General features: G+C 43.4%; 3 protein-coding genes across 3 annotated transcripts in view; 2 read left to right on the top strand and 1 right to left on the bottom strand.

Moving 5' to 3' along the window:
- Fhl2 (four and a half LIM domains 2) overlaps positions 1 to 1,442 on the top strand; it is a 43,919-nt gene extending 42,477 nt beyond the window's left edge. Inside the window, exon 6 of the mRNA XM_052193339.1 lies at positions 874 to 1,442. Coding sequence (XP_052049299.1) covers positions 874 to 1,025 — 152 coding nt within the window. The 3' untranslated portion in view covers positions 1,026 to 1,442. The remainder of the gene's footprint in view (positions 1 to 873) is intronic.
- An 8,445-nt stretch (positions 1,443 to 9,887) lies between these two features.
- On the bottom strand, positions 9,888 to 18,794 carry C9H2orf49 (chromosome 9 C2orf49 homolog). The gene is made up of 4 exons (XM_052193237.1): positions 18,636 to 18,794; positions 16,687 to 16,853; positions 13,050 to 13,425; positions 9,888 to 11,126 (listed from the first exon to the last, which is right to left on the bottom strand). The coding sequence occupies exons 1-4, from the start codon at positions 18,732 to 18,734 to the stop codon at positions 11,070 to 11,072; spliced, it is 699 nt and encodes a 232-aa protein (XP_052049197.1). The 5' UTR covers positions 18,735 to 18,794; the 3' UTR covers positions 9,888 to 11,069.
- A 1,608-nt stretch (positions 18,795 to 20,402) lies between these two features.
- Tgfbrap1 (transforming growth factor beta receptor associated protein 1) overlaps positions 20,403 to 24,648 on the top strand; it is a 52,776-nt gene continuing 48,530 nt past the window's right edge. The window contains exon 1 of the mRNA XM_052193236.1: positions 20,403 to 20,549. The gene's annotated coding sequence lies outside the window, so the exon portion shown is untranslated. The remainder of the gene's footprint in view (positions 20,550 to 24,648) is intronic.

Here is a 24,648-nt window from a genome sequence, read left to right as displayed (position 1 = left end):
TGCCCAGTCCTGGCCCTGCCAGCAGCGCTGTGGAAAGATAGAATTGGTTTTGTTCAGTCCTTGCCACGTTCAGGGGCAGCTCGGGCCAGTGATCTTGCATTCCTTCACTACACTGTACCCCAACTCACTGAGCCCCTTCTCTCATCCGCAGCTCCTGCTTCTGGAGCTGATCCCAGGGTCACCCCTCAGCAAGCTGGTACTTCCCTAGCCCTACCCAGAACTTTTCTGGGTCCTTTCCTGCCCATCTCTCCTCTGCCTCTCTTCATCCACTCCCTCTGTTACAGCACTCAGCAAAGGCACAGGAACTTCTCCCTTTTCTTGTGGGGAGCAGGTTTCATTTCAGAAGAAAACATAATAATCTAGGAGACAGCAGAGACCTTTCTTCTCACAGTGCTAGGGATGGAAATCAGGCCCTCACACTCTACAGGGAAGGGTTCTACCACTGAGCCACATAGTCAGACCAAGCTGGCTCTTTTTCCTAGTGTTACTGTACCCTCGTTAGACCCAGTTTCTGTTCTGATGACCCTGAGCTCCTTGAGGCTGTGCAGAATTGTTGATTATATGTAGTACATTCTCTGCTCTTAGTTGCTTGTCTGATGCTCACTACGCATGTGCTATACCGTGAGCACAAAGGTTGACGCGGATCGCTCCCTGCGCATGTGTCATACAGTGAGCACAAAGGTTGACGCGGATTGCTCCCTGTGTCATACAGTGGGCACAAAGGTTGAAGCGGATCGCTCACTGCGCATGTGTCATACAGTGAGCACAAAGGTTGACGCGGATCGCTCACTGCGCATGTGTCATACAGTGAGCACAAAGGTTGGAGCGGATCAAATGGTGCAGTTGGTCACCTGTCTTTTCTTTTGCGCACAGGTCTCGGTGGCACAAAGTATATCTCTTTTGAGGAACGCCAATGGCACAACGACTGCTTTAACTGTAAGAAGTGTTCCTTGTCCCTGGTGGGCCGAGGCTTCCTCACAGAGAGAGACGACATCCTCTGTCCTGACTGTGGAAAGGACATCTGAAGGCGGCACAGAAGCCACAGTGCTTGGCGCAGAGATTTGGATGTTTTCTTTCATAACCAGACAATGCTGTATTCTGATTCCCACCAGCCACCACGAGGTTTCCTCTCGCTGTCCTGGCTTCGTGTTTGTTGAAACCCTTTAGTTCTTTACTTCTCAGTGGGGACAAGATGGTTTCTAATTTTATAGAAATGCAAGGAAGATTAAATGAAAAAGTCTTGTGTGTCTTTATAATGCATCCTTCCTTCACATCCTATTTAGTTTTTAAGTGCAATTAACATTTGTTATGAACCTGAATGTATTTTCAAGGAAGAGCTGGGATTGGCAGCTTTGTAACTTCCTCTTATTTTTTAAAACCTAGAGTAAGATTTATGTGACTTACAATAAAATTATTCAGAATAAAACATTTTGCCAAGCACAGTGTGTGGAATAATGATTAAATATCAGGGTCTCACTTCACATAACCCTTTTGAGGGTCAGTGAGCAGTAGGTTCTGATGGTCAGCATAGACTGGATTGGGCTGGTGTCCATCGAAATCGCACACTGTGTTTTAAGAGAGCCTTCTGGTAGCACCAACTTTTCTCCCTCCTTGCTCCTGGAACATAAATATTCTACATTTGATGTGTAAATCTATTTAACATAGTACGAATAGCAGGAAGGCTAGGAGCCTAATGATAGGGAGCCCAAATTTTGAGTCACTCAGTAGCACTGCCTCCACATCCATCAAGACACAAGCCATACAAGGCCAGAGACAGTACCTAGATCCTTTAACACCCTCAGCTCAGCACCCTAGCAAGGGAAGGCACACTGAGCACTGAGGCACTGAGATCTTGTGTGTGTGTGTGTGTGAATGTGCAAAAGTACATGCTTGTGTGTAAATGTGTATATGTGTAAATGTGCATAAGTATGTATGTGTGTGAATGTATATGTATAAGCACATGTGAATGTGTGCGAATGTATGTGTGTGAATGTGTATAAATGTGTGTAAATGTGTATAAGCATGTAGGTGTGAATGTATGTAATGTGTGTGAATGTGTATGTATAAGCATGTATGTGTGTGAGTGAATGTGAATGTGTGTGTATGTGTGTATGAGTGTGACTATGTACGTAAGCATGCATAGGAAGTGTCAGACTCTCACTCTATAGCACTCAATCCTGCTGCTGCAGCCTCACAGATACAGGAATTACAGGATGGTCTATTGTATCCAGCTCATCTTCAGGATCTCACACTCAGACAACGCAGATTGCAGAGCAGTCTGTAAAAGAATCTTGTGTAGTGGCTAAGCTAGGACACAGTGACCCGACTTGTGTGACTACGACATTCATTTCTCTTTGGGATGGCAGCACGGCGATGCTTCTGCCTTTGATTTCCTAAGATAAAGAGGCAAGCCATGCCAAAGAAAACACAGCCATTCAGTGTACAAATGAAAGTTCAGGTTCGTTTTTTTTTTTTTTTAAATGGGTACAGGATGTCCTTTTTCTTTTTTTATATCAAATGTGTATCTAATGTACATAGGTCATTTGTGACTCACCATTTCCCTCTCTAGTCCCCTTCCCAATCCTGTTGAACTCCAACAAATCCTCTCCAATCACCTGGTGTGATAATTCACCTACTTTTATTAGGGTTGCTTGCAAGAGCATGGGTGGGGCTCATTACTCAAACATGGACAGTTTACCAATGACTACACCATTGGAGAAAACTGCTACCCTTTCCAAGAAATCATTAATCACAATAGCTCCTAAGTGAGGGGCAGGGCCTTATAAACCCCTCATCCAAACATGATGGAATTCGGGGGGCCCCCATCTTGTGCTGTGTCTTAGTCAGGGTTTCTATTTCTGCACAAACATCATGACCAAGAAGAAAGTTGGGGAGGAACAGGTTCACTCAGCTTATACTTCCCACATTGCTGTTCATCACCGAAGAAAGTCAGGAAAAGAACTCAAGCAGGTCAGGAAGCAGGAGCTGATGCAGAGGTCATGGAGGGATGTTCCTTACTGGCTTGCTTCTCCTGGTTTGCTCAGCCTGCTTTCTTATAGAACCCAGGACCACCAGCCCAGGGATGGCACCACCCACAATGCCCCCCCTCCTTGATCATTGAGAAAATGCCCCACAGCTGGATCTCATGGAGGCATTTCCTCAAGGGAAGGTCCTTTCTCTGCGATAATTCCAGCTTGTGTCAAGTTGACAACATAAAACCAGCCAGTACATGCTGATAACCAGAGTTTCTGATTTTGTTAGTAAAATGGGCATGCCAGCTCCAGAAGACAGCGTTTCTCCTCAGTCCTTTCCGTCCCCTGGCTTGGGTTCTGCCCTCTTCTCTGCAGTGTTCCCTTGGATGGAGTGATACAGATAACCCACTGACGGCTGAACTCTCACCGGTCGCTTGTTAGTCATCATCCACCGCACACAGCAGCATCTCTGACCAAGCCCGAGAGCAGCACTACTCCATGGGTATAAGCAAACATTCAAAAGGCATTTGATATCGTATTGCCTTTACCAAAATGGTAACAGGTTCCCCACTAGTGCTTACCATGTCTTTGGTGGCTTTTCAAGACAAGTTTCTTAAACTGGGTGATGTTTAATAGCATATGAAATGCGTATGATGGTTTGAATGAGAGCTGTTCCCCAAAGTTCCAAGTATTTGAACACTTGTTCCCCAGTTGGTGGCCTTGATGGAGGAAGTGTGTTATTAAGGGTGGGCTTTGGAACCCCACTTCCAGTTCATTCTCTGCTTTTTGTGTGTGGATATTGATTTCAGTCTCTTGCTTCGGCTGCCATGCACCCACCACGAGGGACTCTTACCCCTCTGAAACTGTAAACAAAACTTTCTCCATACTTCTTTTGGTCATAGTGTCTTAACACAGCAACAGGTAAGTAACTATAACCACTTTGGGTCTTCTAGACCTAGAGCTGACTTGAGGTTTTGCCACTGTCTCAGTTACTTCCCTATTGCTTCGATAAAATACCATGACCGAGACAACTTGCAAAAGGAAACACTTTTTTTTGTTTATTTCTTGAGGCAGGGTTTCTCTGTATAGCCCTGGCTGTCCTGGACCTCACTCTGTAGACCAGGCTGGCCTCAAACTCAGAAATCCACCTGCCTCTGCCTCCCAAGTACTGGGATTACAGGTGTGCGCCACCATCGCCCCACAAAAGGAAACATTTAAACTGACGAAAAAAGAGGCCGTGCATTTGAAGGGGAGCAAGAAGGGATACACTGGACTGTTTAGAGACAGGAAAGGAGGAAATTAACTAAAATGCAATTTCGAAAATAAACATACAAAGAAGAAGGCATTTAATATGGCTTATGGGTTCAGGGAGTTAGACTCCATGATGGTGGAGTTGAAGAAACAGTTGAGAGCATACATCTTGATCCACAACCAATGAGAGTGAGCACTGGGAATGGAAGGAGTCCTTTGAAATCTCAATGTCCACCCCAGTGATTCACCTCCTCCAAGACCATATCCTTCCCAAATAGTTAATGGGAGAAACTGATCTATAATTCACCCCCTGTTGTGTATGTGTGTATGTGTGTGTGTTCAACCTATCTGAGTAATGCTAGCTTCCTGAGTTTGTCAGATTGTCAGTGTTCCATTCTTTTTATGTTTACAGAACTATTTAATGAGCACTGGTGCAAGCTCATCTTTAAAGGTTTGGTAAGAGCTGGCAGTAAATCCATGTGGTTAATGAAGAATATATCACACATGCTGAAAAACCCCTATGTCTTATGCAGATGTCTTGTGTCCTTCCTCTCATTGTCTGGCCCATATACTTTTTCTGTACTCTCTTCTACAACATTTCCTAAGTCTTAGAAAGGTTGATATAGATGCTCCATTTTGGGAAGAGCCCTCAACAGTTGCTTCGTATCGGCATCTGTAGCAGCATCCTGAGAGTGTTTGGATTTACCATGGCTTGCTGTAAAAAGAGACTTCTTAATCAATGATGAGACCAGCCCTTAGCTATTGGGATAAGATGGGTGGAGAAAGCACACCAGAATTCACTGTATAGATTGTACTGAATTATCAAAGAATAAACTTAATTAGAGAATTTTATATTAAAATGCATTATACTAAAATTTAAAGATAATTTTTAAAATCATAAAACAGCAATGTTTGCTTTTGTCCTAAGAATCTGCCTGAGGCTAAACTGTAAAGTACTAAGTTAATCTCCTTGATGAAGGAGATTTCAAGACATGGACTGCTATGGGCTCCATCACGTGATTAATAGAATTATTTGCCCATTTTTCATGGTTTCTATAATTTTTGTTACTAATGATTTTTAGTTTTATTCTATCATGTTCTGATAAAATGCAGGAAATTATTTAATTATTTTGTATTTTGTTAACACTTGGTTTATGTCTAGGATGTGGTCTATAATTAGAGAAGGATCCATGGGCTGCTGAGAAGAATGTATACTCTGTATCTTTTGGATGGAGAGTCTGTATGTATCCATTGTTACTTGACTTCTGAGACAGTCCTTCACTGGTGTTTGAACACATATTTTCAGAATTCCAATATTGACTATCAGCTCTCTAGGACTTCCCTAGGACTTCAGCAGCAGATAGGATTCATTCATTCTACTAATTCTGTTCCTTTAGAGAATCCTGACTAGTACGAATTTGGTACCAGAGAGTGGGCTATTGCTGGGACAGGCCTGACCATGCCACTTTCTGGGAGAATGTGGATGATTTGGGACATTGGACTAAGAAAGCTGCCTAATGCTGCAAGCAGGGCTTAATGGGCCATTCTAGTAGCAGCTCAGAAGACAGTAGTGATGGGGTTATAAAAAGAGAGAAAGGGGTTTAGGGAATGTGGTACGGCAATGTGGGGGAAGGGAGTGCCTAGGCAGGACCAGACCCAGGCACCTCTTCCCCGTGAGGGACCACACACACACAGGCATGGTATAGAATAGAGTTTATTCAGGGCAGAGGATGGGAGTTAGAAAGGCAGAGAGAGAGTGAGACAGAGAGAGAAGCGGAGGAGTGGAGGGTGGCCATGACCACATGGAGGGAAGGGGGAGGGGAGGAGAGCCCAAGAGGGGCAGAGAGGTGAGAGTGCCAAGAGGCAAGAGCTATGAGAGAGAGGAGGGGCAAGTAGCCCCTTTTATAGTGGGCCGTCTATGGGGCGGGGCACACCTGGCTATTGCCAGGTAATTATGGGGTGGAGCTTAAACAATACTAACAAGTAGTGCTGAGAGCAATGTGGACTTCAGAGGCCCGGCTTGAGCAGCTTCAGAGGAAAACAATATGAGCAGCTGGATCACAGACCAGTCCTTAGATATTCTGGCAAAGAACATGGCTGCTTTCTGCCGTTGTCCTAAGAATCTGCCTGAGGCTAAACTGTTAAGTACTAGGTTAATTTCCTTGATGAAGGATATTTCAAGACATGGACTGCTATGGGCTCCATCATGTGATTAATAGAATTATTCGCTCTAATCAGAACTGGGGCAAAATGAAATATAACTTGTGGAGAAAGAGAGCAGCATGAAGCTTCATGTTGGAGCTGAGGCTTGAGCAGAAAGAGATAAATTCAAAATGGAGTAAAGGAATGAGGGCTCACAGGGAAAGACCAGACCAAATTGTGGAAAAAAGAAAGGCCTAAGGAATTTTCTGCTCCTAAAAAGCAGCAGCAAAAGGAAGCTGCAGCACATGTGATTCTGTGTGCTTAGCGCCATTCCAAGCAGGACACTGAACCTGCCAGCGTTGTCCATGTGGTTCCGGTTTCAGAGTCTTGAGGGACGCACGAGACTGCGGGTTTTGGTCTTGCTGTGGATCAGTGTTTCCTCACTATGCCCCATTCCTTCCTTTGGAATAGCAATGTATATCCTGTGGCACTCTATGTTGGAAGTATGTAATTTGCTTTTTAAAAAAAAGTTTTGTAAGGGTTACAATTTAGAGATTGCCTTGATCTAAGAAGAGAGTTGGACTTTTTAGCTGTGCTAAGACAGTTCAGAGTCCTTCTCAAGTCGGACAAACTGCATTTTGCATTATGATATATGAGGTCATGGGTCACTGAGGGTCAGGGAGTTGAATGTGCCTATCTGAATGAGAGCGGTCACCACAGGTTCACATTTGAACACTTGGTTGTCAGCTGGTACAACTATTTTGGGTGGAATCAGGTGGCATGGCCTTTTTCGAGAAGGTATGTCACACTAAGTTTCAAAAGACTCTGTGTGCCTTATGGCTGTGTCTCAAGATGTTAGCTCCAGCACATGCCTGCATGCCTATCATGTTCCTCACCGTGGCTATCATGAACTCAAACCCCTGAAACAATAAGCCTTCTTCGAAAGTTGCTTCGGTCAAGGTATCTTATCACATAACAGAAGAGTTAACACAGGAGCATTAGATGTGGCCTTGCTGGAAGAATTCCGTCAATGGGGGTGGGGGTGAGGGGTAGGGGTGGGCTGAGCTTTGAGGTTTTGCAAGACTCATAGCTCGCATGGTGTGCTTTCTGCTGCTTGCTTCTGTTTCAGGGTATGAGCAATCAGCTGCGCCTCCTGCTATCTGGCCTCTGCTGCCTCTGCTCTGCCATCATGGATTCTGACACTCTGAAATGGTAAGCGCAAAATAAACTTTCTTCTCTAACTTTCTCTGGGTATAGTGTATTACCACAGGAACAGAAAAGTCGCCAAGTTATAAGCCAAGGCATAAAATAAGTTCCTGTGCATCTACACATAAATTACTGAATAAATTATTGTTTCATATCCTGTCATTCCAAATACATTAGTTCACTCTCACTGCATGGGATTAGGAACTGAATAACCCTGCTCAGCCCTAAGATATACAACTTGAGGGAATTAGAAATACACAAGGACTTACATCTTTTTGGTTGGAAATAATAAATTACCAGAGTATTTTCCATGTTACTTGATTTAGAATTTCAGTCTTCAAATGCAGTAACATTTAAGATCCCAGCTATGAATTAGTCACTTAAGTTCAGAGCTGTACTCAGCACTCAGAAGGTACAAGCAAGAGGGCTGAGGTAGAACTTGCCTCAGAAAAGCACCTGCCCTCCCCAGATGGGAGATCAGCTGTTCACTTTAGATCACTTCCCCTTAAGTGTCTCAACTAAGTTTCTGCTTTATCCCATTTACTACTTAGGAACACTTGGGGATGCATATCTTCACGTCAATCAAGGTAAACACAGTATCACTAACTGCCCTCTTGCTCAAAAAAGGGAACCCAACTGGGTTGCTTGAATGTGGATAAAATTATGCCACACATAATGCCACTTCCTGAACCAGTTTCTTCAGTCACATAAGTCATAGGAATACTTTTTCATTTTATTCATATTGCAAATGACAGACCTGCTCCATAGTTTTATTCAGTTTATTTAAATAAGGACAAGGCTACTTAAAAGTCTATACATACAAAAAATGCTCATTACAAGGTCAACCTTTTCTATACTGAATTACAAAAGTTACACAAGCATTTAATAAAAGCACACTTAAAAACATGTTGACTAATTAGTAGCCTCTCAACAATGCTCAAATTCCACAGTAGTAAGTAGAGAAAGCTCTTACATATGGGGATGATTTAATCTACTGGCAGTTTTACTTAATGTAAGTTTTTAAAAGGTCATTGCTGTTGAATGAGTTTCTACATCAGTTTTAGAACTGTCTCTCAAACTTAAGTCAACCAAAACAGAATTCCAAACGAAAATTTCACTTCTGAAGAATTTGAATCCAGCAAGCACTGCCTTTGGGCAGTGGGAAGCCACACTTCCAAGTGTCTGGCAGCTGCCTAACTAATCAGGCTACTGAGGCAAACCATGCTGTTGTGACAGCCTGTGGGAAGCAGCTGGGTGTCCTGCTGCTACCATACTCTAGACTGGAGGATCCACACAGGGGTCCATGACCCCCTCAGATGTAAGAGGATTGGGGGTCAGACTATCTTCACCCCTTAATGAATGGAATAAGGTCACAGACACAATACAATCTGCAAATCTAAGTCTGAAGCTTAGACCTAGAGAAGAGGTAGGAAAATGGGAAAGAGACCAGGATATACAAAGTAGGAAAAAAGAACCAGGCTGACTTGCTAATGGTAGATGTGGTGCCTTTTATACCTCAAGAGCTTTCCACTGCCTCTAATGCCATTCATTTGCCCAACCCAGGAATAAGAATAGCTTGCCTCAATGGGATACGGAATCAAAAGCAACCATACTAACCCTATATACTACTAAGTAAACTTATTCCAGACTTATTCACCACTCTCAGAGTCCTTCGAACCCAAACTGAAACACTACTTCCCAACAATACTCCCAATGCTGCTGGCTCCAAACTCCCAGTAGTCGGCAGGCTTCACCACACGGAGGAGGCCAGTTCCATGATGCCTTCAGGAGGCATGGCGCTCTGTGATGGAGGCACTGAATACACAGTGCAGGGGCCAGAGCTTCTCCACTTTTCAAACTCAAGACAGCTCAATAATATGCTGCTATATGAATGTAGATGCTGAATGCTCATAGTATAAACTTCAATTTGAAGCAACAATGTTACACAGTTCAGCTGTTATTACCAACCTACTCTGTAAGTTAAATATACAAATTAAAAATTAATTTCACTGAGTAACTAAAAATAAGTTCCCACTGACTTAAAACTGTCAAATGGCTAACTCTCTCCTTAAAGAGAGAAACACCGGTGGAAGCAGAGAGGTCAACTGAATATAAAATACAATGTGTTGTTGTACTCTAAAAGCTGCACTTTTAAAATCTACTTTGACGATTACACATAGGAGCACAGTTCCTTTCAGCAATATTAACTTATCAACCCTGCAGATAACAATGTATTTAAAATGTTACTGTAGCCTCAACAATTCATGCAACACGTAATATCATAAATCTTGTCATGTGTACAAATTTAGTCTGAAAAAAAAAAAAAAAGCAGAACACTTAAAAACTACAGGATTGAGGTCTAAGAACAGTACTTACCTGCAAGGCTGAATTATTTTGTGTAAGGCTATTCTGATAAATGAACTAAAATGGTTGTTTTAACAAATCAAAGAAAGGAGATGACCCTAAGGCATACTAACAAGGCAAACCAACAATTTGAAGACGATACATGGAAAAAAGTATAAAGTATCTTTTGCCCTTAGTTAGAAATATAAAGGAAGGAGCAGACACTAGACATCACGAATGTAAAGCAAACAGTATTTTCTCACTTGCCTGCATTATGCAAGTGGATAACGCTACTTGCACAAAAAAAAAAAAAAAAAAAAAAAAAAAAAAAAAAAAAAGACTAAGCCTGCATGGGACAGCCCTGCAGGAAGCTGTACTGCAGCACATGAACCTCTTCAGCAATGAGTCCACTTTCTGCTGCATTCTACAATGAATTCCAGCTCCAGCGTCCTGACATGACAACTGCCTACTCCACAGCATACTGATAAACACCCCAACCACCATACCTTCTGAATTTTCTTATGTCTAGAATTCTAGGACCCATCATTCCCAAACTTTCTGACACGGAGAACTGCCTCTAACATGATCACCCAGCATGAAGACTTTGAAATGAGTCTTATTTTAAAAAGATAAAGCTCATGCAAGAAATAGCTGAACTCACAGTGAGAACTCAAGCCACATAAGAAAAGAGTAGGCAGGGCCCTGTAAAGCAGCTCCTGCCACTGAGAGGGAGGAGTGGCCAGCCCTGACTTCCCTTCACTTTCCATGGGACAAAGTGGCACACGTAACTCAAGAGCAGAAAGCTTTGCCATCAACACCATCAACACGCTTTTCTTGGCAAACCTTTCAAGATGCAGGTGGCAATATCTACCACAATACCGTGAACTGCTATGTGCTTCTGCTTGGGAAAAAAAATTATAGAGGACGTGTACAAAGCTATATTTTAAAAAGAAATTCTTCTCTAATTGGGACATGAAAGTCAAGACACTGGAAGGAAGGGAAGAAGGAATAGAGGGAGGGAGAGAAGGGAAAGACTCATTTTCCCAAACCTATTTTAAACCTCAAGAAAATCCCACAGTATTGAGGACCTCTGTAAATACTGTGGGCTCATCTGCAAACTGCGGCTGCAGCTCTATTTAATTTGGAGGCTTCCTTTCATGGCCATGTAACATGCTGTATCTTCCTCTTTACTTCTGGAGGCTTCAGGTGATCCTAGAAGACGGGAACAGAAGGAGTTTATAAGTGCAGATGCCTCAGAAGCTCACATGCGCACTCAGCAGCCTAGGCTGGCTACAGTCCACCCGAGCAAGAGCACTGCTGCCCTCTGCTGGCAAAGATGCTCAGATTAGAGCCACGTAAGTCTCTTGGCTCCCATTTGTCTATTCTGTGGTTCTCAAATGTTCTACACCCAAATCATTTACACACACACACCCTGAATCTTAGCTCACAAACATAAGAACCAGTAACTATAGAAGGTATAGGGAATAGGCCTCTCTTGAAGGTCCTAGCCCACCTCCCTCCCTGATGTCATAGTCTAGACCTCATGAAACATGTTCACTAAATATTTACCTTTCTAAGGTAATATCTACCTATCTGTACCCACATGTTTATGCAAAGCTCATGGCTGTATAAATACATATGCCTCAAGGGCTCACTCCTCTTTGTACTAGTATTTCAGATGTGGATTATTACTTTTTCTTTTTTTAAATTAGTTTTTTTTTTTTTAAAGATTTATTTATTTATTATATGTAAGTACACCATAGCTGTCTTCAGACACACCAGAACAGGGGTCAGATCTCATTACGGATGGTTGTGAGCCACCATGTGGTTGCTGGGGTTTGAACTCAGGACCTTCGGGAGAGCAGTCAGTGTTCTTAACCGCTGAGCCATCTCACCAGCCCTTAAATTAGTTTTTAAAAACATTTATTTATTTTATGTATATGAATACACTGTCACTGTCTTCAGACACTCCAGAAGAGGGCATTGGATCCCCTTCAGATGGTTGTGAGCCACCGTGTGGTTGCTGGGAATTGAACTCAGGACCTCTGGAAGAGCAGCCATTGCTCTTAACCGCGGAGCCATCTCTCCAGCCTTGGATTCTCTTTTCATCCCACATTTTCCTCTATCTCACAAAAGAGGCTAAAGTAAGTATGTATGCAGATTGGTGTCCAGCATATGCTCTGTAATAACAGTAGTCTGGCCACCTAACTGAAAAAGTCACGCAGCCGTGACACACAGAATGCAAGCACCCAGATGCTTCAGAAGGCAGCACACACGTATGTCAGAGACTCCCTCCCCTTAAACTCTACCCTTCCCAGCTAAGTAGTTCGGTGTTGAGGAAAGTCTAACTAAGTAGTTTAGGGAAGAGTAGGGTCTAGGGAGGTTAAAGGTAAGTACAAGCAGACTTGGGGCCGAGGCCCAGATACCACTTTACCAATGTGTTGCCCTAGACAACAGCATTCTGGACCTCACCAACAAAGGAATATTCAGCTTTTTGATTCCAAGATGGAAAAGAGAAAATTTTATGAAATCTGCTTCTCTACATTCATTTTACATAGAAAGAAAGTTAGTGAACTTTCAGAAATAATAATCATTGTAGATCTTTAAACTTCAGGATTCAAATATATGAGCTACAGGATATAAAACCAGACTGCTACCGAGTCCCAGGGCAGCACGTGGGCACTGTGGGCAATTACTGAACTACAGGAGCCTCACCCTGTGTTCCGCAGCCCGCGGCCCGGCTCGGCCAGGGATGCACACTGTACAGTCAGGCAGAGATACCTACTGGGGTGGACTGGGGAGGCTGAGGGCCTGGGCAGGCGAGGCAGCCCCCTTCAGGGCACCAGTGGGTTCTGTGCAGGTGGGACCACTAAGCCTTCCCTGATGCAGGGACTGGTCTCAGGGTGATCCTTTGTATCAGTATGGTAAGGAAAGGGTGTCAGTTTAACTATAAAAATTCCATTATAGTTTGACACGGAGCCAAATTTTAAACTCTCTTCTGTTTTCACATCAAAATGCACTAAAGGAAATAGGCCTGATGCACCCCCAAAGGGAAACAAGCCCAGCCAGCTGCCCTGGGGCGACAGGGTGGATGCTGAGTGCCACACTCAATACAGAAGCAGCCCCCACACTTACTGTGGCCTCGGCCTCTTCCTTAGGAGCAGCCCGCTTTAATTTCACAGGAGTAGTTCCAACAGGGGACAAAGGTGGTGACGTCACTGGACCCGAAGGGCTCTTCCTATGCGTTAAGTCATGGTTGTGTTTACTGTCATTATTGTTGTGCTCCATTTTATTGTTCACAGGCAAATTGGAAAACAGAACTAGGGGTGAACTCCTGGAAGACGAATTCGGTGACTCCCGCAAGGTATCCCCGATGGAGCCCGTCTGGGCAGGAGGCCTGAGCCGCTCGTGCGCTCCGTTCTCCGTCTTCTTCACTTTGATGCTCGTGCTTGTTGAGCTCCCATCGAATACGATGAGGGGTCTTTTTCTTAATCCATCCATAGCACCGCCCCTGAAAGCAGAGACACGTTCTCTTGTAAAGCACCACACAGGCTGGCAGAGCAATCAGCAACAAGGTTTAGTGAACACACTGTGGAAAATAAGACTCCCAGGCCCAAAAGAAACAACTTTCTAGTGCTTTAAAGGACAAAATATTTATTTCTAAGAAATTTCATTATCGTTTATAATGAGATGTCCCTCACAGTCTGGGAGTGTGAATGCTAGGTCCCCAGCAGGCGGTGCCTTTGGGCAGTTTAGGAGCTGTGGCCTTTCCAAAGGAGTCCCTCAATGAGGCGGGTGGGCGGGCGGGCGATGAGAGGTCAGACTCCTGCTGTCCCCAGTTTGCTCTCTATTTCCTGCTTGCAGTTCAAGATGGGAGCTCACATCTGTCTACTGCTGGATGCACGACTACTATAGTCACCAAGTGTCTCCAAGGTCTGGATACCCTCTCATCAGTGATTAAAATATCTGTACAATTATAATCATAGGATTTGATGAATCTTCACGCCCACTGGCTAACTGGTGCATCTCACTGTTCCAAAGCACAGGCCTGAACAATGCAGGTAATTGTGAATACTCGTGGATTTGAACATGCAAGGTCATAGAAAACACAGAATAAAAACAAGGTATAGAAGATTAGCAATAGTGACCGGCACAAGGCACTTTCAGTGTATGGAGCTGGCAGGACTGAGCATTGCTCTGGGTGAATTACTGACGGAGGGGTGAGTGAATGTGAAGGCTGAGGCTGTGAATAACTTCGGCAAGCTAGTGCCTTGTTTATAAAACAAGCATACTCTATAAACCCACTGTAAGGTAAGTCCCTGGTGTTCACAGACCCAAGGAGCACGCTTACACTCTGAAACACAACCTCCATCTTCATTCAGGCATTGAGCCTCCATGCCCACCCTCATTTTGGTCAGTATCGTCATCTGAGGGAGGGCATGTACTCTGTGGCCACAGGCTCTAGTGCAGTGGTTCTCAACCTTCCTAATGCTGCGACCCTTTAATACAGTTCCTCATGTTGTGCCCCCCCCACCAAAATCACAAAATTATTTTTATTACTACTTCTTAACTAATGTTGCCACTCTTGTGAATTGTAATGTAAGTATCTGTTTTCTGATGGCCGTGGACAACCCCTGTGGAAGAGTCATTTGACCCCCAAAGGGGTCAGGACCCACAGCTTAAAGGCACACCATTTGGAGGTTGCTCTCTCTGCTTCCCGTTTGGAGTCTGAGATGTGAGCTCTCAGCTGTTTCTGACAGCCTGCCCAGGGCTTGCTACAGTGCCTCCTCACTGTGATGGTGGTGGGCTTTTATCCCCCTGAACCATAAGCCAAATAAACTCTTCCTTCCATAAGCTGCCTTGGCCATGATGCTATATCACAGCAACAGAAACGTAACTAATACACTGTGTCTCACCATGGGCTAGTTATAGCATTCCTCTGAATCCATGTTTTTCTCCATAGGAAAAAAATGATGAGTTCATCAAAACAGGATACTTTTAGATAATTTCAACTATAATGCTCTAGTTCAAGATTCAAATTGTAAAACTTTGTGTGTATGCACGAGCAGAACTGGGGGGTTAGGAGTCCTACAGTGCTGGTATGAAACCCAGACCTTACACACCATCTAGGTAAGTGCTCTATAACTGAGCTTTAAATCTCAGCCTCCAAATTGCAAATTCTTAAGATAAAGCCAAAGATCTTTTCTAAACAATACCCAGGGGCTATTAAGTTTAGCTTTGAAGGAAAGTATGATCAGCACTGAACATATGTCCTAGTAATAAGCAAAATGTTCAGTGCTGATCATACAACATAGTTGTAGTCAACATTTACTAATCAAATGCAATTTTCTTTTTAAAATAATGTGATTAGTTTTCTGAAATTTAGGAATATTTTAAGAATTACATGACTGTGCCTTACCCTCTTCATTTCCACATTAGTCAAAAAGGTTAGGATCTTACTTGACTCAAAAGTCAAAAATTCTATTGGTTCTACCTTCAAAATACTTCTAGACCTAAGCCCATCAAATTCCTTAGTCAAAAATATCATTTATTGCCTGGATAATAGCACACCCTCACCCTCCCCTCCTCCTCCGTTCTTTTCTTCCTCTCCTTCTCTTAACTCTTTATTGAGTCTTTGTGAGTTCCCATCATGCATCCCATCCCAATCATCTCCCTGTTCCTTCGCATTTGCCCCTGCAACCTCCTTACCAAAAGAAAAATACATAAAATAAAAACAAAACAAGCTGTAGTGACAGTGTATCACACATTACACCCTTCTGTCAAGACATCTTTAGTGCAAATGTTCACTGCATTGGTTCAAGGCCTCTGGCTTCTGCTACTCTGTCAATACTAAATCCTTACTGGGACTCCTCTCAAATATCCTGTTGTTGCCCTGCACCTTCGGATCTGCAGAGCCAGTCCATTCACACGCTGCAGCAGATCACAGATGGGGTAGATGCTCTGGTTCTGGGCCTGGGTGGTAGGTGAGCTGGTCAGCGTCCAGCACCCACACCACCAGGGCCAGCTCTCCAGCACTGCTCCGGCTCGCTTACCCAATGCCACAGTGGCAAGGGGCAGGGCAAGCTCACCCTCTTTCAGGCCTTTGGGGCCAGCTCACCCATGCCCTGCCACCAGGGCCAGGTCTACTACAGTACACCATCTTTAAAAGTCCCACCATAAGTTACTTCTCAGTTCAGGAGGGAGAGTGATCCTATTAAAAATATCATTGTATGGGGCCATCTATGTCTCAAAACCTTCTCATGGTTTCTTACCTCAGAGTAAAGGCAAATCCTCAAAATTCGCAAGCTTCACTTGATCCCACAATCCTAAGTTGATTCACAGTAGGTGTTTTACCTCCCCCTGCCTCCAATCCTGGAGTGATGCGTGAAAGACACATCACTGACCCAGACACTCAGTGTGGAATATAGGACACATCTCTACTTACAGTTCTTTCTACAGTTCTGCAGAACTATGTCATTCTGCAGTTAAGTAGCCGCTGGCTGGTTTATCATTATTCCTCCATGACTCACCTGTCTCCTTAGCCATTTATCTCTGCCCATCATATCATGCACTCAACTTGATTAAGTTTCTTTCAAAGAGTGAAACAAGGGATGTCACTGTCACCCACAGCCATAGCACTTGGTGCTCAGCCACAGTGACCAAATAAATGACTTTTCTTGTTTGTTTTTTGCCTGCCTAAGTTTACCTGGTGGGAAAAAAACAAACAACTTTTTAGTTACAAAGGATTAGATTATCAACCACAAAAAAGTACCTTCTGGTCTCATCTTTCGCTTCGTGGTGCTCTCTTTTCCTCTCCATCATCTTCCCCCATCTATTCTTTGGCAAATCCCTCTGAGGCAATGGTATGGCATGCTGGACATAAAGGTCAGTAAGGTTGTCTTTGTTTACTCTTACATCATTTTCAACAGCTATGTTCTTCTGTGTGAAAGAAAACAAAAGTAACTTCAAAACCACCTTTCATTTAAAAACTACTTATCCACATAACATGGTGAAAGCATTATGCTTAAGTAAATTATAAAGCTATTTTCAGAATTATGTAAGAGTCAAACTGTATTATCAGATAAGGTATTTAAGACCCATTAAACTCTGTAAAGTTCAGCTTCATCTTAGAGTGACCATGTGCCCTCACTTAGAGGACTACTGCCCGTAACTGCTGGCCAAATCCAGAAGTAGAGGTTCACCAACATCAATCACTACCTTCTTCATCTAAATAAAAATGGGACATTGCCTGAGAAAAACAGATTCTAAGAAAAAAAGCATCAAATTCTGTCCAAAAGCTACTGAGTGGGACTATTACAGTCAGATTGGTGGGGTGGGATCTCAGTCTCCTTGCGTTTTATTTCTCATGTTTCTTTTCATGTGGTGGGTACTTGCATTTTGTTTTGTTTTGGTGCTGGTGTCTGAACCCAGCGCCTTAAGTATGGCAAGTACTGGCTTTGCTATGGAGACCCCCAACCCAAAACACACATACAGACACAGACATAGACACTGCACTACTGCAGAAGGAAACTTAACTCTCCATTCTCATGACAGTAACAATACACCATTAGCAGTCTGTCCCACCCCTATGCCTAAATAACTTCAATAACTTATTCTCTCTCATATCCCAGTTCCCTCCCAACATCTTGGAGCACAATAATGCAAAACACTCGGGAAAAATTGGGGAAACGTATGCTTTGTAAAAATGAAAAAAACAAAACCAATGCCAGCTGTTTCGTTTTACTTCATTTTTAAGTTGTTGAGTTATGGTATTCCTCTTTCGTACAGCATATTGCTGGCTTTCACTTGCATTTACTCCGGGTGGGAGGATCTTGGACAACGTTCCCAGAGGACTTCATCTGCTTGGATGGGGCTGCCTTCTGGCAGTGGTGCTTAAATGTGTTGTCCTTGGGTCATCTGCAAGAACTGGTTAAAATGCAGTATCAGGGCACATATGGAACCTACTTAAAGAGAAGCACATGATGGGGCTCAATAATATGTTTTAGTAAGCCTTTGATTATCCTGATGTGATCAAAAGCTTGAGAACCACAGGCTAAAAGTCATTATTAAAATAGTGACTTGAGAACTTCAAGATATTAGAGAAAGATATGGCACTGAGGGGAAGAAAAAACACATGGAAAACAAAACGTGCCACGTAAAATTCTAGAGAAACTTTCAGCAGTTCTGTCATTTTAAATAAAACATCAGGCTTTTCTTTTATGATTTGCTATTATCTTAGGTTACACCGCCGGGGCAGGTGGGGGGTGGGGTGGGGGGACACAAGCACCACATGGAAAGCCAGGTGCGCTTTAAGTTCTCCTAATGGTGACTGTGTCCTGATTATAATCTTAGGAAGTAGTTCCATCTCTCTGGGACTTGAATATCTCTAAGAGAGGGGAGAGGCTACCTAACAGACTATTTTTCAGATGTTTTGGATCCAGCCCTGACTGCCCCAGACTTCTCCCCTCCCGGTCTGTTCTCCTAGTCTATCTCTTCCGCAGGCCGCTGCTTGCACACCGGCAGCGGTGGTCATATGAGACACCCTTTCCAAGCTATTGAGGCTTTTCCGGAGATTCCAGTCACTCTCGGGAGGCTTCCTTTGGGGATGAAAGGAGGCAAGCCCCATCGGATCAGTGTGGGCGGGGAGCGGCCACGAGCCTCCCGCAGGCCTGCCTGTCCTCCCGGCTGCCCGTCCGTCCTCGGTCGGGCCGAGCACCCCACCTGCTCCAGGGTGAGGAGGAGGAACTCCTGGGATAGCAGCTCAGGGTGCAGCAGCAGCTCCGCGTCCGTGCAGCTGCGGCCACCCACATCCCCCGCCATGGTTGTCGCCAGGAGACCCCTGGCTGGCTACCCACAAGGCACTGCGGCGGAAGCGTTGCGGAAGTGACGCGCGGGGGCGGAACTCCGGTGTCACTCAGCGCGCCGGAGACGCGATGCCTCTCACAGAGGGTAGAGTTCCTGGCTGGCACACTTGGCTGACGCAGTTCAGCCAAGAGGACGAACTGGGACCGAGAGCGGACGGGAGTCCTGCCTGGGCCGCGCCGGAAGCACGGAAGACTAAGCAACGCTAGCAGGCCGCCATTGGTCCCGCCTCCTGTGACGTCCCAGGGCTGGGGCCTCAGGAATTCTCCCGACTGCTTGGAGAGACGGAATCGAGGAAGAGGGCAGACAGCTGTGACCCTCAGTTGGCATTGCCATGTCTGAAGTCATCCTTCTTTTCGCTTTTTACAATGTCTCAATCGCGTATTGCCTAGGCTCCCTTCTACATAAAGTAAGCCCAAGTAACACTCTGTAATCCCCTCTCCTCCGACATAGTAAGCATCAAGTGTTGCTCCCTGGAAAGATACTTTTACCCCACCAGTTTAAGTGTGCGGAATAATAAGATAAAGGAGTAGCGGCAGCCCAACGACTGCTACACAGTTATTCCTCAGATCAGCCTGATGTGCTACTAGAAGGTTTGCTTCTGGGATGAGGAAAATGAGCCATAGAAAGGATAACCCGAGATCACAGACTGGCAGTGGCGAAGAACCAAGTAAACAGCCTCTGCGCTCACTAATAATTACAATGAAGTAACGGTTTTTATTTTAACAAAATAGTGTAGGCTTCAACTATATTCTAGTATTTGTGTGAGAAATCTCTCTCATCATTCGTAGGAGACAGAGTCCTCAAGTTTTTGCACGTTATAAAGTTGTGCTTCATACCTGTTTGTATGCTCTTATAATGTATCATGTTATTGGAAATTGTTGCACTGTTTATGAAAACATGAACTACTAGGCATCTAACAAAAATACAATGAAAGAGTACTGAAAAAATAAATGAGATGTTAAATTAGGAATGAGAGACATCTTGTAAAACTTTCTAGTTGTTTATGTGATACTTGGGGGTAGAAACAATTTCAGAGCTGAGAGGAAATTTTAAAATTAGTGTTTAAAAATATTCAATCCACTCCTTTTATTTTTGTGTCTGGGAAGCTCATCTAAGTGGCCTTCCCTGAAGGGACAAGTCTTAAAGCTGGGCCAGCTGTTCTCAACTAAGATCACAGGCCTTAGCTTTGTAACATTATTGTGCTATTATATATTCAAATTAACCTTTATATTGTCATATAGCAATGAGTCTGGCATGGGTGGCATCATTGGCTCCATTTCCTTCCCTAGAAGGTTATATTAATTGCTAAAGTAGCTGTTTTGTGGGGAACTTGAACTTGCAACCAAACCCAATTTTCACTGAGTAAGCTGACCTGGTCTCACACCAGTTCCTTCAGGACACTGCTGAAAAATAATCAAAATAAGGATTATCCATGAGGTATGTGTACTTGTGAAGCACTGAGGGCTATTAGAAGGTCATTCCCACTCTCACTGAGGACATACTTTTTCTCTCTGAGATAAAATTATACTTGTGTTATCATGTTGTAAGGACTGCACCTAAATTATGTCAAATGCCTCTCCAGCTGCTTCCACCTGGACATTTGTTGATTGACATCAAGAGAGAGAAGTAGCAAGAAGGTGTGTGAGGCAGCAAGTTTAGTGTCTGGAAATGTGGTCCCAAGTGCTTGCTGTACTATTTGTCCTTGTGGCTTTCTGGACCCAGCACTCAAGCTGAATCTTCAGGCTCTTCATCTGCAGGAAATTGTGACAGGTAAGATCTGTCTGTTTTTACTCCCTACCCCTGTAGTACTCAAAGCACACCCTGACCTAAAATAAATACATTAGAACTATGCTAGGTGACTCTAAAGAGGAATTATGGAGTGAAAGAAATTGTATTTTGGGACAAAGGAAATCAAAACTAAGAGTGAAAAAACTCTAATAAGTTCTATGGATATACAGATGGATATAAACTCTAATGGATATATGAATCTCCATCCTTTCCTACCCCCAGGGGAAAGGGGACTTTTCTGACAATGCCTGCCTATTTCTGACAATGCCTGGACAGAGCCTCTATTGAGTGGAGCTCTGGGGAAACTTTAGGATCATACTTCAAATATGTCCAAGCAGAAGGGCTGCTTTGAGAGGATTCAACCACACCATATAACAACACCAAAACCCCAAACCTGGGAGCCAGGAACTAAAAGACTGAAAACTAGTTACCAGAGTGGTAAACACCTACTCAGGCCGCGAGGACCTGATGCTTCTAGCATCTTGGTGAGAGCATTGTCTGTATAACACAATAGGAGCTTGAAACAGAAATAAGGTTTATTCATTAATATTCTGATTTGGTAAGAGACACATAGCATGGAGCCACATGCCATCTCACATGATGGTGAAGGAGTCACGGTCCCTGTCTCCAGTCACTCCCTCAGCAGGGTCACTAGTGTGCATCATGCTGTACTTTGTTTGTGCTCAGTTGGTTTGGGGGCCAGGATGATGGCAATGCCTATAATCCTAGCTGAGTGTGAGGCAAGTCTGGGTTACACAGTGAAACCTTGACTCAGTACAAAAATGATGAATAAAAATGTTTGTAGGACAAGTAACTCAGCAGAAAAATATTCACTAAGGACTTTGTGTGTTGATTATTTTTGTTTTTGTTTTGTTTTTTTGTTTTTGTTTTGTTTTGTTTTTCCGAGACAGGGTTTCTCTGTGTAGCCCTGGCTGTCCTGGAACTCACTCTGTAGACCAGGCTGGCCTTAAACTCAGAAATCCACCTGCCTCTGCCTCCCAAAGTGCTGGGATTAAGGGTGTGTTCCACCACTGCCCAGCTATATTTTTGTAAAGCATGCTACAAATTTATCTATCATTTAGTTAGTTAGTTAGTGTATGGGTGTTTTGTTTGCATTTTTGTCTGTGTACTTTCTAGGTACCTGGTGTCCATGGATGCCAGAATAGAGCATTGGATTTCTTGAAACTGGGGTTACAGGAGGTTGTAAGTGGCCATGTAAATGCTGGAAATGGAACCCAGGTCCTCTGCAAGAACAGCTAGCATTGCCCCTACAAATTTGTGTTATTTGTCAACAGTTTATCTGAGCTTAAGGCAAGGAGCTCCAAAATGAAGTACCTCACAGTCTGGATTTGTGTTCTTAGCTATTAATATTTATAACACTATTAACTGTACTGGTGCAGTTTCTCATTCCTCAGTGCATGGTGAGGATACATTTACTTACTGTAACTCCAGTGCCTTCATGTATGCAGACACATGGATGAGTACTAACTGGGTGGCTTCAGAGACAGTTCTCACAGTCCTGGAATCTGGAGAGTCACAGAGAGGACTCTCTGTGGAGTTCTCACCGTGTCCTCATGTGGCCATGTCAGAGAGTGGAAGAGCTTTATCCTGAAGGATTTGCCTTTAATCATGTTACACAGAGGGACACGTTTCTGCAGGGATTTGGGGACATACATACGTTCAGATCAAGGCCCTTTTCTCCCAGGTTACCTCTTTTTATCTCTGGTTGTTGGCCCTCAGAATAGCCCCCGCCACACAGCAAGAGCTATTAAGTTGGTGCTGAAGGATTCTTAGGCACCTCCTACCTGGGCTCCATTATCACCAACCTTTAAAGCACATTATGTTATTTTTTAACCTTGTCATTTGGTTGGGTTTTTTTTTAATCTATCTCTCTAATTTAGTGGTTTTCGAAACAGTAAACTCCCAGACAGAGTGTGACTTAGCATCTGGCATAGCACTTGCATGAAGGAGCTGCTCAGGAAATCATCAATTTGAGTCATAACTGAAAATTTTATTGTGCTAGAGCTAAAGTATCAGTATACAAATGTGTGTGTATGTGTGTATAGCATTAAATGAGCTAATATTGTACAAATAAAATCTCTCAAAAATATCATAAACTATGTTTACTTTAAAAATCATACATATAACTTCACTTAACCAGGTCTTTTAAAGTGATGTTCTAACATGTCAAATATTAGCTAATGTACCAAATATGTTAAATATATTCTTAAAAATGTAGACATGTTAGAATAGTGGAGTATTAGCGTGGTAAAGGGCGTCCTCAGCATGAAGAGGTCCCCAGCTTTCACCGCAGTGTCACTATTAAGTGTCACTTAAGTGACAGACTTTAGTCCATTAAATCATCCAACTTTTTTTTAACTGGCTGAATGCTTTCTGTATGCAGGAAGACAGAACAGTGAGCTCGATAGAAATGGGGTACATAACACAAGACAGATGATATTAAACTTGGGAAGTGTTTGCCAACTGTTAAACCACACAGTTGTATTTAGGAAATACATTTTCTTTAGTTTTCTATCGGAACAGATATTTTCATATCCCATAAGATATCCTTATGGTGTCTAAATACAGGCCCAGGACTTATTTAATAAATATTAATAAATGGGTTAAAATTCATTTGAGGGAATAGAGCTGACTCAGCAGAGGACTTGAGTTTGGTTCCCCAGACCCACCTGGCTCACAGCCATGTGTAACTCCAGTTCTAGATCTGAGGCTTTCTTCTGACCTCTGTGCTCCTGTGTGCATATGAACCACACATATACATGTAGGAAAAAACACTCATACATATGCAATAAAAGTAAAACTTTTCAAAAATTCATTTGAAAACCATGACACTATATTTGTTTTTAAATGGACCCAACAGAAACCATGTGAAGAATTTAGTTAGCTTATGAAGACACCTAAGTGTGTGTCATAGTGCAGGCATTACCTAAAGGGGCTATTTGCTATGTAGATGAGTCAATATGTCCCAAGAACAGAAGTTTCAGCAATAGAACTTGCTATTTTAAAAATCCTGTGGTAAGCCCCCTTGTAAAGAAAATAATTGTTGCTGGGCAGTGGTGGTGCACACCTTTAATCCCAGCTCTTGGGAGGCAGAGGCAGGTGGGTTTCTGAGCTCGAGGCCAGCTTTGTCAATAGAGTTAGTTCCAGGACAGCCAGGGCTACACAGAGAAACCTTTTCTCAAAAATCAAAAAAAAAAAAAAAAAAAAAAAAAAAAAGAAGAAGAAGAAGAAGAAGAAGAAGAAGAAAAAGAAAAGAAGAAAGAAAGAAAAAAAAGAAAGAAAAAGAAAAAGAAAAAAATTGTTTTGAAAAACCAAAATAAGAAAAAGAAAAAATTTGTTTGTGATTTACCTCGTTTGATAACATTTGTCTTCACTCCTGGATCATCTAGAGTGGAATGTAAAAGTTGTCCCATAAACTATGTAATCAGTAGGACTTAATTTTATGTTACAAACACATTTCAAGTTCTTGCTCTGACACTTACTAGTGAAAGATTCAGGATAAGTCATTTACATCTTTGCCTCAGTAAAATGCGGAAATTGAGGTGGTACCTGGTAAGGGTAGAAATTAAGCAGCACTGAACTTGGGGTCTATAGTCAGTAGAGGTCCCCTCTGTAGCTGGTCTTTCTAAGTCCTCACCCCTACACGCCTTCCTCCTTTGAAACAACGCTACAGAACAGTATGTTTTATTATCCACTCTGGGGCCTGGATGGTATCTTTCCTACCACCTCTGGGGACGGGGTCGGAGGCAGCGATGTTAGCCACCTCCTTAGCGGTTTCTCAAGTCAAGGGAAATAACTGGAGAAACCTGGCTTTTGTTGTGCACCGGCAGCACTGATGACTCTGGAAGAACTTTATAACTCTTCATCAGGAAACTGGGTATTGGTTCTATAAGGAAGAAGGGTTCTAGCATTCTTTACGGCTTGACACAAAGGAGTGACCACTGGTGGGCTGGCCTAAAAGAACCGAGTGGAATTACCCGGGACTCCCGGCTCCGAAGGGATTGCCGGCAAATATGCTCCTCCCCTCCGGGACTGGCGTTCCTTCTGCCCGGACTAGCAG

This window comes from Apodemus sylvaticus, chromosome 9, assembly GCF_947179515.1.
Source record: "Apodemus sylvaticus chromosome 9, mApoSyl1.1, whole genome shotgun sequence".
In the NCBI taxonomy this organism is placed as follows: Eukaryota; Metazoa; Chordata; class Mammalia; order Rodentia; family Muridae; genus Apodemus; species Apodemus sylvaticus.
The sequence above is the reverse complement of the archived record's forward strand: the minus strand, read 5'-3'. Positions and strand labels throughout refer to the sequence as shown.

Coding starts and splice junctions, on each gene's coding strand:
- C9H2orf49 (XM_052193237.1), bottom strand. CDS start 18,734: ATGGCGGGGGATGTGGGTGGCCGCAGCTGCACGGACGCGGAGCTGCTG. Junction 16,854..18,635: donor TCCTCCTCACCCTGGAGCAG/GTGGGGTGCTCG, acceptor TCTTTCACACAG/AAGAACATAGCTGTTGAAAA. Junction 11,127..13,049: donor AGGAAGAGGCCGAGGCCACA/GTAAGTGTGGGG, acceptor CCCGTCTTCTAG/GATCACCTGAAGCCTCCAGA.